This window comes from Yarrowia lipolytica, chromosome 1D (genome assembly GCF_001761485.1).
Source record: "Yarrowia lipolytica chromosome 1D, complete sequence".
In the NCBI taxonomy this organism is placed as follows: Eukaryota; Fungi; Ascomycota; class Dipodascomycetes; order Dipodascales; genus Yarrowia; species Yarrowia lipolytica.
This window is the reverse complement of record NC_090773.1, coordinates 1,768,072-1,780,952: the sequence shown is the minus strand read 5'-3', so window position 1 is coordinate 1,780,952 and position 12,881 is coordinate 1,768,072. Positions and strand designations below refer to the sequence as shown.

The 12,881-nt window shown below is 46.9% G+C and overlaps 5 protein-coding genes across 5 annotated transcripts; 2 read left to right on the top strand and 3 right to left on the bottom strand.

The window, feature by feature from the left end:
* Positions 1-648: 648 nt before the first annotated feature.
* On the bottom strand, positions 649-1,454 carry YALI1_D17795g (uncharacterized protein; the record flags this gene model as incomplete). The annotated part of the gene is made up of 2 exons (XM_502827.3): positions 649-1,340; positions 1,415-1,454. The coding sequence occupies 2 exons, from the start codon at positions 1,452-1,454 to the stop codon at positions 649-651; spliced, it is 732 nt and encodes a 243-aa protein (XP_502827.2).
* Positions 1,455-3,928: 2,474 nt separating this feature from the next.
* On the top strand, positions 3,929-5,605 carry YALI1_D17770g (uncharacterized protein; the record flags this gene model as incomplete). The annotated part of the gene is made up of 1 exon (XM_502826.2): positions 3,929-5,605. The coding sequence occupies one exon, from the start codon at positions 3,929-3,931 to the stop codon at positions 5,603-5,605; it is 1,677 nt and encodes a 558-aa protein (XP_502826.2).
* Positions 5,606-7,561: 1,956 nt separating this feature from the next.
* Positions 7,562-7,849, bottom strand: YALI1_D17731g (uncharacterized protein; the record flags this gene model as incomplete). Its single annotated transcript, XM_068282704.1, has 2 exons — positions 7,562-7,797; positions 7,840-7,849. 2 exons carry the CDS (start codon positions 7,847-7,849, stop codon positions 7,562-7,564), a joined length of 246 nt encoding a protein of 81 aa, XP_068138805.1.
* A 312-nt stretch (positions 7,850-8,161) lies between these two features.
* On the bottom strand, positions 8,162-8,450 carry YALI1_D17725g (uncharacterized protein; the record flags this gene model as incomplete). Its single annotated transcript, XM_068282703.1, has 2 exons — positions 8,162-8,376; positions 8,426-8,450. The coding sequence occupies 2 exons, from the start codon at positions 8,448-8,450 to the stop codon at positions 8,162-8,164; spliced, it is 240 nt and encodes a 79-aa protein (XP_068138804.1).
* A 1,422-nt stretch (positions 8,451-9,872) lies between these two features.
* YALI1_D17710g (uncharacterized protein) lies at positions 9,873-11,120 on the top strand (the record flags this gene model as incomplete). Its single annotated transcript, XM_502825.3, has 1 exon — positions 9,873-11,120. The coding sequence occupies one exon, from the start codon at positions 9,873-9,875 to the stop codon at positions 11,118-11,120; it is 1,248 nt and encodes a 415-aa protein (XP_502825.3).
* Positions 11,121-12,881: the final 1,761 nt, after the last annotated feature.

The following is a 12,881-nucleotide window of genomic DNA, read 5'->3' as shown; positions in this document are numbered from 1 at the left end:
ATACAATAACTGCGCTAGCGGACCGGTTGCTTGAAACTTGTATAGTGCTTGAAACTCGTATAGCGCTTGAAACTTGCATTGTGCTTGTGAAAAGGGGTATCTTGGGGAAAGACAGATACTGTCCGAGTACACGGTCATCTCCCTATCTACCACATTTGGTCCTTTTCGTGTCCCCCAATTCAATTGATCTGGACCCACAGCATCCATCCTCTTGACCCCTTTTCGGTCTCGACCATACAAACAAACACCATAGCAAAACTATAGTGGACATCAGTCTAGACCGGGGAGTTTATGGTGTTATGGTCTAACCTCCTACACCAACGGCCTCGTGTAGCATTCAGACGCAGGGATGGTATAGATGGGGAGCGGTAGGATGGAGCGGGCGGTATAGTCGAGGTAGAGTAAGAGTATGTCAACAAATCAGTGAGGGAACAGTCTAATATCGATGAAACGGTGTTGGTATGATCCAGTAGATGAAATGGTGTACTCTAGGAGAAGCGTGAATGAAGGTGTTGAAGGGGTTCTTGATCCTGGTCATTGTTTGCTAGATGTTTAGGCGTACAAGTATTGCACTTTTACTTATCCACTAGTTGCTCTAGACAACCTCTTCACATCAATCATTGTCATTATATCATTAGTCGTTTCGAATCACTCCAGCTCCTTGACCTTGCCCTTGCCCAACTCCATGGGCTGGCCAGGAGTCAGCAGAATGGTTTCCTTTTCCACCTCGTACTCCTTCTTGGGTTTGAACTCCAGCGGAGGATGGGCTACGGCCTTGATGTACTCAATGTCAAGGTTGTAAGGTCCGTATTGTCGGTCAATGAGACCGATTCCCACAGTGTACACGTTGGCGGTATCCATGGCCATTTGTTCCTGCACCACTCCCTTGTTGGTGAGAATGAAGTCGTCGATAGGGATCACCACCGTTTCCCATTCTCCGGGAGTTTGGATGAAGAGCCGGTGCTGGTACAGATCCGAGGCCAGAGGGGTGGCACTTTGCACGTTGACAAAGTACTTTCGACGGTCTCCTCGCACCCGCAGCTCCAGATGGCGGTACTGCTCCCAGTTCCACGCATTGGTCTTGAACATGGACGAGGGCTGGTCCAACGTTCGGAACATGGCAAAGCCGGATCGTGTCACCATCTTGTTGTCTTTGGGCAGGTCCAGTGACAGATTGCCGAAAAAGCGGCCGTAGGGTTTGCCCGTCGTGGGCCGTTCCAGGGCAAGGTTGACGGTCGAGTAGCCGCCTAGCTCTTCATCGCACTTGGTCAGCACCGTTTCGAGAGAGTTGGGTTTGGTGAAGTTCACCAGGACCTGTTCTGTGGTCTCAGTGGGACGCACTATAGCGGGGTTAGCGGACATCAATTGAGGGGAAGGGCGACCAGCCAGCCATGGCCGGGTTTCAGAAACTCACGTCGTTTGAGACCGCCTAGGGCCTTTGTCAGAAAGCTCATAATGTGCGGTGTGTTGTAGGGTGGAAAGGTGAGATTTGAGATTCGCTTGTGCATAAGGTTGTGCATGTTGCCACTATTTGCGGTGATTTAAAGAGAATAAATTAAATTAAATGAATTGAAGATAAATTGAAAATAAATGAAATTTTAAATGAATTATTTGAAAACATGGAAAGACTGTTCGTGTGAGTAGATAGAAAGAGGAACGGAGTGGAATATAGTAATATAGAGACCGAATTGGGCTTCGAGGACGTTGTTTTCGCCATATATACAACTTGTCTTGATCTGCAATGGACCTGAGACTGGTATCTACAAGTTGGTACTGACAGCTACAATACCAGCCGCCGATATAATACCAGCCGCCATGTAAGTGGGGGGGGAGTCCAAAAAAACTGGTCCATTGTGTAGTTAATCACGGTTCTCGATCCGGCTGCCAAAGCGAATACAGGCTAATCACCGAAATCTTTTATTTTATTTTTTATTTTATTTTATTTTATTTTATTTTTCTAACTTTTCAATTTTTTCTACTTTTTTTTATATTTTTATAACATATTTATTCACATACTCGGATACAGACAAAATCCAGTAAGTACATAGTTGAAATTGTAGTTGATGTTTTGTTACAAGATTGGTAAAGATGAAAAAACAAACGATAATGAGAGAAAAACAGCACAAACTCGGGGCAACCAAAAGGGTCACGTGACACATGAACCAACGTCGAATCCCGGACATCCCCACATGTTCAACTGTATTGGTAATCAGTGGTATATAGAGTTGCAAAAAAGTGTGGATTATCAATCAGGCTTTGAGATTGACCCGGGGTTGTACATTGTGTATTGTACATTGGAGATAGTGAAGGGGGGTTTTATGACTCTTTTGCAACGACAAAAACCGCGATGGGAAAGAAAAACAACTAATAAAGAGGGTGCTGCCTTATCGGATACTTTATGGTCTTATCAGACTCTATTCTATCCTCATTTCGATTTAAATCATTTTTTAAATTCAAATTATCCGATTTAAATCTTCTTTATTTTATTTTTAAATTCAAATTAACCAAATTCTTATATTTACTCTCCATTCTACAAGCAAAATCAGCTTATGATGACGGAGTTCTACGAGTTGCACGAGTTCTACTTGTACTTATGACCACGTTCTCTTGATTCAGATTACTCCTAGTGGACCGATAAATCTCTGAGACGGTCGATTCCCACTCGCCATGCTGATACTCGTACTTGTATTCCACATCTATACGCCCACATTTTCACTTACATGCGCGTCTCAAAGCATATATTAAAAAAGTTGAATGTGGGTCCGACAACAAGTCCGCGGCGGTTGTTTGGAGGGGGGCTCAAACGTCGGACAAAAATCGCATTTATTGTGGAAAAAGTCGGGAAAACCCGCCCGCGCGGCTCGCGTCCAAATCGCCCTTTTCCCGCCCAAAACCCAACGCTCATCGCACAGCTAGTGCTGGTTTCGGGCTGCGGCTTGTCAGCCTCGTGCTAATTTTTTTGCGTCGGAAAGCAAGCCCAAATCTGGAGAGCGATATAAGCAGAAAGTAGACGTGGTAGGGGCCACCCAGCCGTGTGTGTAGACACACAGAACCCAGAGCCGCGCAGGTGAGAGATGCGTGGTCCTTGGAGATTCTCAATCTGCGGAATTCCTAGCCAGCCACGTCCGCCGCCCCCGCCGCCGCAGTCGCCGTGAAGGCCGTCGCTCCAATCACACTATTCTTTTTCTTGGTAATTGAAGCAACGTCATGGGCTAGGGTTGTAGATAGAATGCATAATTAGAATGTGTTAGTGAGAGGCCGAGGGGTGTTTGTGGCGACGGGCAGAGCTTCTGACGGGAATCGGGGTGGTAACATCGTTTTGGTCGGGTCCAAAGACCCCATTTTCAGTCCCATTTGCCAAAAATCACCCGCCAAACCCCCACAAAGCAGCGTCCACCGCCAATCGTTATCGATAAAGAAAGTTTTCTTAGCGATAACTCGCAGCTTGTTCTTCATCACACCCAGCTACAGTAGTGTAATAGCTCGACACCACACACGACACAGAAGGCTCCCCCACGACCGTCTCCCCTAGCTGCCTCAAACACACTATGGTGGAGTTCCCCCGCTCTCTGTTTTCGTTCCACAAAAAGGTCAGCCCCCACCGTCAACCGACACCAAACAGGTTCCCCCAACCCCCCCGCCGGGCAGTTACTCCAACACAACCACAGGCCCCAGCACCAACACAAACGCCCCGTCGCCCGCGCCCCCGATCCTGCGATCTCCATCCACCACACACCTTCAACAAGTCCCCAAGGCCGTGTGCACCAGCGAAACCGTCAACGTCTCCGGCGAGATCATCCACGGCAAACGTCAATCCCGGGACCGTCTCCAGGAACTCGATCTGAAAAAGAAGTCGCTGTCGTCCAACACCACCACCCCAACCGTCAGCCAACCAACCTCCAGCAAGTCGTCGCTCAACTCCACCACCATGAACTTTGGCCAGATCCAGGAAAAAACCCCGCACGTGGGGCTCGAAGAATCCACCTCGTCCAAGGCCAAACTGGTGGCGAAAATCGTCGCCGCCCGAAACCTGCAGGCCGCCCCCAACTGCAGACCCTACGTGGTGTGCACCTTCGGCACCTCCGAGTTCATCACCGAGACCGGCGACTCGGATCCTAACGACGTGGCCATGGGCAACACCACCCCTATGGCGTCCAACGCCGGCGTCAACATCATGCCCAAGAAGCCCATCATGGCGTCGGGACACACCGTCGGATCCATCAACCCCACATGGAAGGAAGAGACCGTGTTCGACGTGACCGCCCGTGACGCCTCGGAGCTCGTCATCTCCGTCTACGACGGCGCCAACAACGACGCCTTTCTGGGCCACGTGCGCATCTCGACGATCCTGGGCCCCGGCAAGGTGCTCGATGCGTGGTACCCGCTGGAAAACCGAGTCGAGGGCGAGCACGTCAATGGCGAGGTGCGAGTGCAGGCGTACTACGAAGACACGGTGCGAACGAAGATGGGCCCCGAGGACTTTGAGATTCTGCGGCTCATTGGCAAGGGCACCTTTGGCCAGGTCTATCAGGTGCGAAAGAAGGACACGCGCCGAATCTACGCCATGAAGGTGCTGTCCAAGAAGGTGGTTGTGCAGAAGAAGGAGATTGCTCACACAATTGGCGAGCGAGACATTCTCGTGCGAACTTCTACTACCCAGTCACCCTTCATTGTCGGCCTCAAGTTTTCGTTCCAGACCGAGGCGGACCTGTACTTTGTTACCGATTACATGAGCGGAGGCGAACTGTTCTGGCACCTGCAGCGAGAGGGCCGATTCAGCGAGCAGCGAGCCAAGTTTTACATCGCCGAGCTCGTCATTGCGCTGGAACACCTGCACGACAACAACATTGTGTACCGAGACCTCAAGCCCGAAAACATTCTGCTTGACGCCAACGGACACATTGCTCTGTGTGACTTTGGTCTGTCCAAGGCCAATGTGACCCAGGGAGACACCACGTCCACATTTTGCGGCACCACCGAGTACCTTGCCCCCGAGGTGCTGCTGGACGAGTCCGGATACACCAAGATGGTCGACTTTTGGTCGCTGGGCGTGCTCATTTTCGAAATGTGCTGCGGCTGGTCGCCATTCCACGCCGATGACACCCAGCAGATGTACAAGAACATTGCTTTTGGCAAGGTCAAGTTCCCCAAGGATGCTTTGTCTGCCGAGGGCCGATCGTTCGTCAAGGGTCTGCTCAACAGAAACCCCGAAAACCGGCTGGGAGCCCAGGATGACGCTCGAGAGCTGCGGCGCCATCCCTTTTTCCACGATATCGACTGGGACCAGCTCATCCAGAAGAAGATCCCTCCTCCGTTCAAGCCACACGTGGCGTCGGAGACTGACACTTCCAACTTTGACCCCGAGTTCACCGAGGCGTCGACCTCGTTGTTCAAGTCGATGAAGGTGGGCACCCCACTGTCGCCACGAATCCAGGACAATTTCGTGGGCTTCACCTTTGTTGGCGAGTCGTCCATGGATGAGCATTTCAAGCACCGGCCCACCTCTCGACCCGTGGAGACTGTAGATGAGGATATGATGGAGAGTGATAACGAGGACGAGGATATGGGCGATGAGGAGATGTTCAGCGGGCGGTTTGAGATGTAACGAGTCTTGTCGAGCCGTTGTTCAAGACAATGGCGTTCTGTCTTTCTTTCAAGAAAAGAGACATGCGTCTACAGTTTTGTCGCACACGCCATTCGCTGTACGAGCCGTTGGACCGGCCGTTGGACAGGCCGTTGGTGGTGCGACGTTGCTATCCGTGCATTACATCCCTAGAACCACTTATTTTCTTTATTTTGTTAATACTATTTCTGTCAGATACGGATGGCCCTGGGCTGTCCGGAGTAGATGCGCCGTCTTTAGCAGTACGATTCGTATGGGCGATTCGTGCCGTGACGGTCGTCAGATGTGTCTCTGTTGAATGGTCAACGTTGGAGATGTTCAATGGGGGTCAATTGAAAGACAAATGGCACTTACAGAAATTTTGTGGAAGAGCGGGTCCAGCCATGTCAAGATAATAGGTTTATTGAGTGTTGCTTTTGGTGTCTAGCCACGAACCCACACATTGAAGGACATGAAGTCGCTGTGCGACAAAATTAATGACGTAAATGTACTCAGACGACCACGGGGATTTCGATGAAACAAAAATAAACGTCTCACGACCACTATTGATGAAGTTGGTAAGTCTGAGAGTTTCAACCATTTGGTCAACAAAACAAACCGATTTTACTTCACTTTAATTAGAAAACATATCCTTTCATAAAATGGTTTGTTTTATAGCTAGAGCTTTGTTGTTTTTCCAGCAGGGTATTTCGATTCTTTTTACCCCATTCGGAATGTCCTTGAAGTCAGGAAATGACGGTCTACTCTCGTTCGCCGCTGCTCGTGTTTGAACATGTTGAGAAAAAAATAGAATGGAACATAAAATCAGAAACTGTCGCAAAAAAAAAAAGAATAGAACATTAATCAAAAACAATGTCATACTGAGTAGAATCTACAGACAATTGTGAATGAAGTGATATAATTTTTACTACCCATTTCTCACCAATATCTCCTCCTGTGGGCCTTTGGAGGTCTGGGGATTGATATTAGTAGGAAAAGGATCATTCAAGGCCCCTATTGTGGTAATGATAATTCAAAAACCTCGTCATCTTCCTGTCTAAAGTCCAACTTGTTTTGATTATGACCGAACTCGCTTTTTCGAAACCTGTTCTTTGTAAACGTCCCTAGTTGGTACTCGCATTTCTATACCCATTCTTTTGACCAATATCAGAGCAACAGAGCCAGATTGAGTAAAGCAAACACAATTTTCCGATACTTTTATCCATTATAGGGGCTTTTATGAACTCCATGGCTTCTCACCGGTCTTTTTTCTTGCCTCCTGGAGATGTTTGGAGGACAGTACAGTTTTACTCGGGCGAAAGTCATGGTGATCTAGTGTTCCCTAATGTGGTCATTTGGCAAGTTTGAGAACTGATTGAATCATAAATATTGATATATCAAGCCTCCATAGATCTCACGATGGAACTAATATCTTCATTCCTCTCAATTTCCGCTGTTTTGACGACCCAACCTGATGCCCTGTACCACTCGGAGAGAGACTGAATATCAACTCCAGAAAGATAACTTGGGTCTGAAGATGGACAATTGACAATTATTCGTCTGCAGAATGCACAAAAGGATTCAAAACCTTTGCTTGTCTTGCTTGATTTTGTCCTATTCTACTCCTCCAACCGTGTGAACTCCCTAAGGAGTAGGATGATCGCTAGAGTCACCACTCACAGTTACCACCCGGTGCTGATCGCAATAAACACTTGAATGCGCTGATCAGCGTCGGGCAAATATAATAATTCACAACTCTTCCGAAAAAACGTGCAAGTATTTCCGGTTCAATTGACAATTCAAGTGCTACTGCCCGCACCAGCCCTCCCTCCCTCCTTCCCCAGACCAAATCAACAGTTCTCAAGGAAATCACTGAAGATCTACATCACCATAGACAGACGTATGACTTCCTTGAAGTACCCCCCTCCACCTATCATACAAGTATACTTCTGGCCCCGTCTATCTTGATCTGCCACACCCTAGATAAAGATATATGGATAAGAGGGTAAGAGGTCTAAACGGGGATATGGGGTATAAACGAGGGTATAGGAGAGGGTATAACAGGGGCATAAAAGGGCATAAATGGGGTATAAATGGGGGCTTTTTTCGGTGAATTTTCGGCGTCAACAGGCTTGGTGAAGGACCTTCTCTCAAGTAATAAAATCGAACTCCCCTTTTCTCAAGTATCAACCGCTCTCAAGTGTTCAAATGCTCAACGCTTAAACATCTTTTCAAACGCCCCGACATCTTTTTAAACACCTTTTCAAATCCCTTCTAGACTCCACTAGTGTCAAACCTCACGTTAGCGTGTTGTGATATTTTTTATCCTTTTTTCCTGTTTTTTCCTGTTTTGTTTTTCTTCTTTTTTTCTTTCTGTCCCAGCATGCTCACCAATGCGAGTTCCAAAAACCGTTTCAAACGCCGTTCCAAAAACCTGTTGTCTGTCGAATGGAAACATATGACCTCGCCCTACGGTGATTAACCACTTCAACAGTGTGTCTCTAGTCTGCTGGATCAGTGTTAAGTATCATAACATAGCATACCATTGCTGCAATAGGTCTAGAGGCTGCAGACCTCTATACAGATAGTTCCAGAAGGAGCTAGGCGACTGATTCGCCTTCTGTTGATGATCGGGTCGGATGCAGTCGAGTTATTGGTGCGTTTCACCCCAAAGGCCACCTGTTCAAAACTCGACAGAGGTGGACTTTGGACATATCTGACCTTGACATCACGGCCTTCACTGGCTCCAGAATTCTCATAGACTCGCAAATGGACTCATGTGGACTCTTGGACTCATATGGACCCAAGTGCACTCAAGTGCACTCAAATGGACGTCCAGGACATCCATTATCTATGCACCATCGTCGTAATAAGAAGAAACGTCATAACAATAGAAATAGAGTGTCATCTGTAGTTATGGGATAACTGTAGACTTGGGTAATTGGTCTTATGTAAGCGAGAGAGGCCAAGGGAAATACAGAAGAAGGTCAATTATTTGAATATCATTTGATGTTGTTTTTGTTCCAATTGTTTAGGTGTTATTTTTGTTTTTATTTAGTATTTTCTATTTTTCTATATATATTTTTTTAAAGATCACATTCATGAATTAAAATAAAAAATAATAAAAAAAAGATTAATTTGTGCAAATAACGATGTCAATCTGGAGTGGGATAATTTGTACGAAAAACGACAAGAGTATCGTATCAAGTACAAAATACAACGATATCCTATTCGATGTCACTCTCCTACAGTACATAAATGCATTTAATCCGAATTCAGCCAATTTCATAAATTTGATGGAATCAAAATGGCCAGGATCTTGAAGCCTACAATTGACCATTTTTCACAATGTATCCAATTATAAATATTTTTTGCTTGTCCATCTGTAACGAAGGGTTTCATTTATTTTTATTTATTTATTTATTTATTTATTTATTTATTTATATTTTTATTTTATTTTCAACCGGTTTTCCAGTGCATCCGCCTGCAGCATGTAGCAGTCAATAATGTGACCCTGGACTGGTTACGAGGAAATGCAGGTGGTTTTCTAGAGAAAGCATTTGAAATCCAAATCTCTGTCTTTTGTTCTCTTTCTTTTATATATCTCCATTTTCCAACCCAGTTTCTTCCCATTTTCATCACATTTTCTTCCCATTTTCTTCCCTTTTCTTCCCATTTTCTTCCCATTTTCTTCCCATTTTTCGACCCATTTAAACTCGCCGAAAAATAAAGTTGAGTCCACTTTTTCTTTTTTTTTTGGAAAATAAACTCGTATATGCAATAGACCATTTTGTGCACCACCAAAACCCAGTGGCTCTCTTATTGTAACTATCCATTTATCATATTGGCACACAAAGCGTGCTATACTCCCGGCATCTCAGCAATATGAAAAAAATTGCGCGTGGTGGCCCGTCGACGTTATTGCCCCATATCTGCTACTGAGCCTTCCCCCCGACAAGCACACCACCACCCCACCAGTTTTCCAGCTTGAGGCCAAGTGACACAGGACCGGCGCAAACGCTCTGACAGTTGTCCACTTCGACTCTCTCTCTCTCTCTCGCTCTCTCTCAACTGTGTCACCGCTGTCGTCTCGCTACCCCACTCGAGGCACCATTTGCACCGAGCTAACAGCCTCGCTTGACCTGCTGTACAAGCGCCTAACCCACTAGTAGGGATATAAAGGCGAGAGGTTCCCTTGGACCATCCCCCCACCCATTCAATCGAGCCAGTATCCAGTATAGGACCGCTATTGAGCTCTCTCTCAGGCACCATGGAGGACGACAAAACGACCGCGACGCCGCCCACGGAGTTTGTGTGGAAGCTGTACATGATGCTGGAGGAAGGGAACGACAACACGGTGTTCTGGACGCCCGATGGCCGCTCGTTTGTCATCTCCGACACAATCGAGTTCTCCAAAACCACCTTACCCCGCCATTTCCGACACAAGAACTTCTCGTCGTTTGTTCGCCAGCTCAACAAGTACGACTTCCACAAGGTCAAGAGCACCAACGACGACGGCGAGCCGGTTTACGGCGAAAACGGCTGGGAGTTCAAACACCCCAACTTTCTGCAATTTGATACCTCGGGAATCGACTCCATCCGCCGCAAGCTGCCGGAAAAACGCCGCGCCGAGGGCCCCTCGGGGTACCGCGAACTGGAGGACGAGCTGCACGACCTGAAACGTAAGCACGAGAGCCTGCAGAAGCACTTCACGTCGCTGTCCGAAGACTTCTCCAATGCCATAGGCAAGCTCTCGGGCCTGCAGGAAAGCCTTAAGAAGAAGGAGGAGACCATGAACCACGTGTTTTCCATGCTGGCGGAGTTTGAGTACCGATTCGAGCGCCTCGGCATGTCCCAGGACGACACGGCGTCGTTCGACCATATCAAGCGGCGCAGAACAGACCCTTCGGCGGCCGCACAAGCACAAGCACAAGCGCAAGCACAAGCACAAGCACAAGCACAAGCACAAGCACAAGCACAAGCCACAACCAACTACGACGACCATATGTGGCCCTCGACCACCCACACATGGCTGCCATTGCACCCTCCCCAGGTACGGCGGGACTCCAATGGCAAGGCCCATCCCGATGGCCACGCCGACAACACGGCCGAGTCGACCGAAATCCACCAGAATGGCGAGGTGCAGAAAATTCTCATAGCGTCGGACGACTCAGACTGCGTCAAAATCTGCTCGACGCTGCTGCAAAAGGCCGGCCAGGTCGTGGAGGTAATTCCGGATGGAGTAGACGCGGTGGAGTTTCTGCAAACATCGGCTAGTCACGTAGGACTGGTGTTGATGGAGACGGTTCTTCCACGGCTAGACGGTTGCTCAGCAGTGGAGCTGATCCGGTCCATGAACCGCCAGGTGCCAATCATCATGATCAATGACGGCTCCGTAAACCCCAAACTGGAGTTTCTGCTGCAGAGCGGGTATGTCAACGAGGTGTTGGCGCGGCCATTCAACAAGGACGACTTTTTCAAGGCGGTCAGCCCTCACGTGAGCTTGGCGTCGTACTAGAACTCCGTCGATCCATCCAGTTCGATAGCGGTCGACCTACAGAAATAATCACAGGTGCAATTCTAGTCGAGAGCCTTGGCCCTTGCAAAAGTAAACTGTCCTATCAGCACCGCCTGCTGTTCCAGAGTCACTATATCACGATACAGTACAGTCCGATACGAGTGCTTACTGCACTTTGCCATTAGGTCGGCATGCGAACCAGGAGCCGAGCAGAACAGCAGGATAGAAGGATAATGAAGTAAATGAATCTGTTATTTATAACTGCGCTGGTGGCATGAGTAGGATGCTGTACATAGGTCTTGTTCATTACATTGGTGTGGTGTCATTACATAGGTGTTGTGGTCCAACCACATGAGTTACACGAGTACATACTGTGATGTCCACGACATCGGCACTGTAATACCCACAATATTGTCACTGTGCCCATGACAACAGCATTGTAACGCCCACCACATCGACGAACTTGGTGTCCACTATCTGCTTCCCAGACAATGCTTTGTATCATCAAATCTCTTAAAAACCTGCCCGATATCGGCCTCGGGTAACTGGACTAAGTAAAGTACAAGAACAAGAATCAGTAGCAACATTGGTTGTAGGGAGTGGGTACCACATGACCCTAGTAGTGGGTTCTTGTATCACATGACTCTAGTGGTGGGCATTACCTTACTCTAGTGGTGGGCATTACCTGACTCTAGTGGTGGGCATGACATGGTGGGCATGACATGATGGGCTCGATTCGCAACATTGTCATGTAATGCCCATAACAAGAACCGTTATTCACCATACTCTGGAAACAACCAGTTGATCTTCGATGGCCCAGCTCCCTCGAAGGTCACGTGCCCCCCCGCTAGCCTCGGCTTCTCCAGTCAGTCCAATCATGGACTTATTTTCCCCTCTTTTTAGATCCACGGATTTGGATCCTACAAGTAATATGTCTGTGTTTAGTGCACACTATTTTAGTCTGATATGTGTCTAGATTATACGAGTACGTTAATGGAGTTTCTCGTTGGTAGTTTTACGGGTTTTGTTATTTTTTCTGAATTTCATCGATTTTTTTTTAAGAATGCTTATTTATTTATGTGATTAATGTCAATCACCAAAATGAATAAAACGGAATTAAATTGAATGAGGAAAAAAAACAAAAGGAAAATTGTGGAAAAGCGTAGAAGATCAAAAACTCGTCAGAAAAAGCCGCCGAAATCTCAAACAAATCCTAGCCCACAAAAACAAACCCCAGACTGGCTTTGGATCCAAAATAAAAACCTACAGTAAGACCCCTCGCCGATTTTCGTACTACCATAAGCGAAGAATGCCATAACTGCCCGTCTAGATCATTTATCACTTTCAACAGCCCGGAGCTATGGACGGGAATCTCATATAAGTTTTATAGATGAGCACTGGCATGGTTTCGACTTGAACCAATTCTTGTGCGATTTTTCTCGTATTTTCAAACATTTGTTTAAACCCGTGTTTTTTAAACATTTTTTAGATCTCGACGTTTTCTGTCAGATGACAAAATCGAGGTAACAAACAAGTCGTCTTAGACGTCTTTATGTGGTCTTTAGAACGGGACTAAATTATTATTGTGGATCAGAATCCACAGACAATTAAAATTGATGTGAAGATAGGGGGTAGATTTGATTTTAAGGGGGATTTTGTAAAATAGAAAAATACTTAAAATTAAAATATTAAAAACAAATATTAAAAAAAGGAAAAAGGAGGCATAATTCAAATTTCGTGGTTAGGGTAAAACCAGGTTGA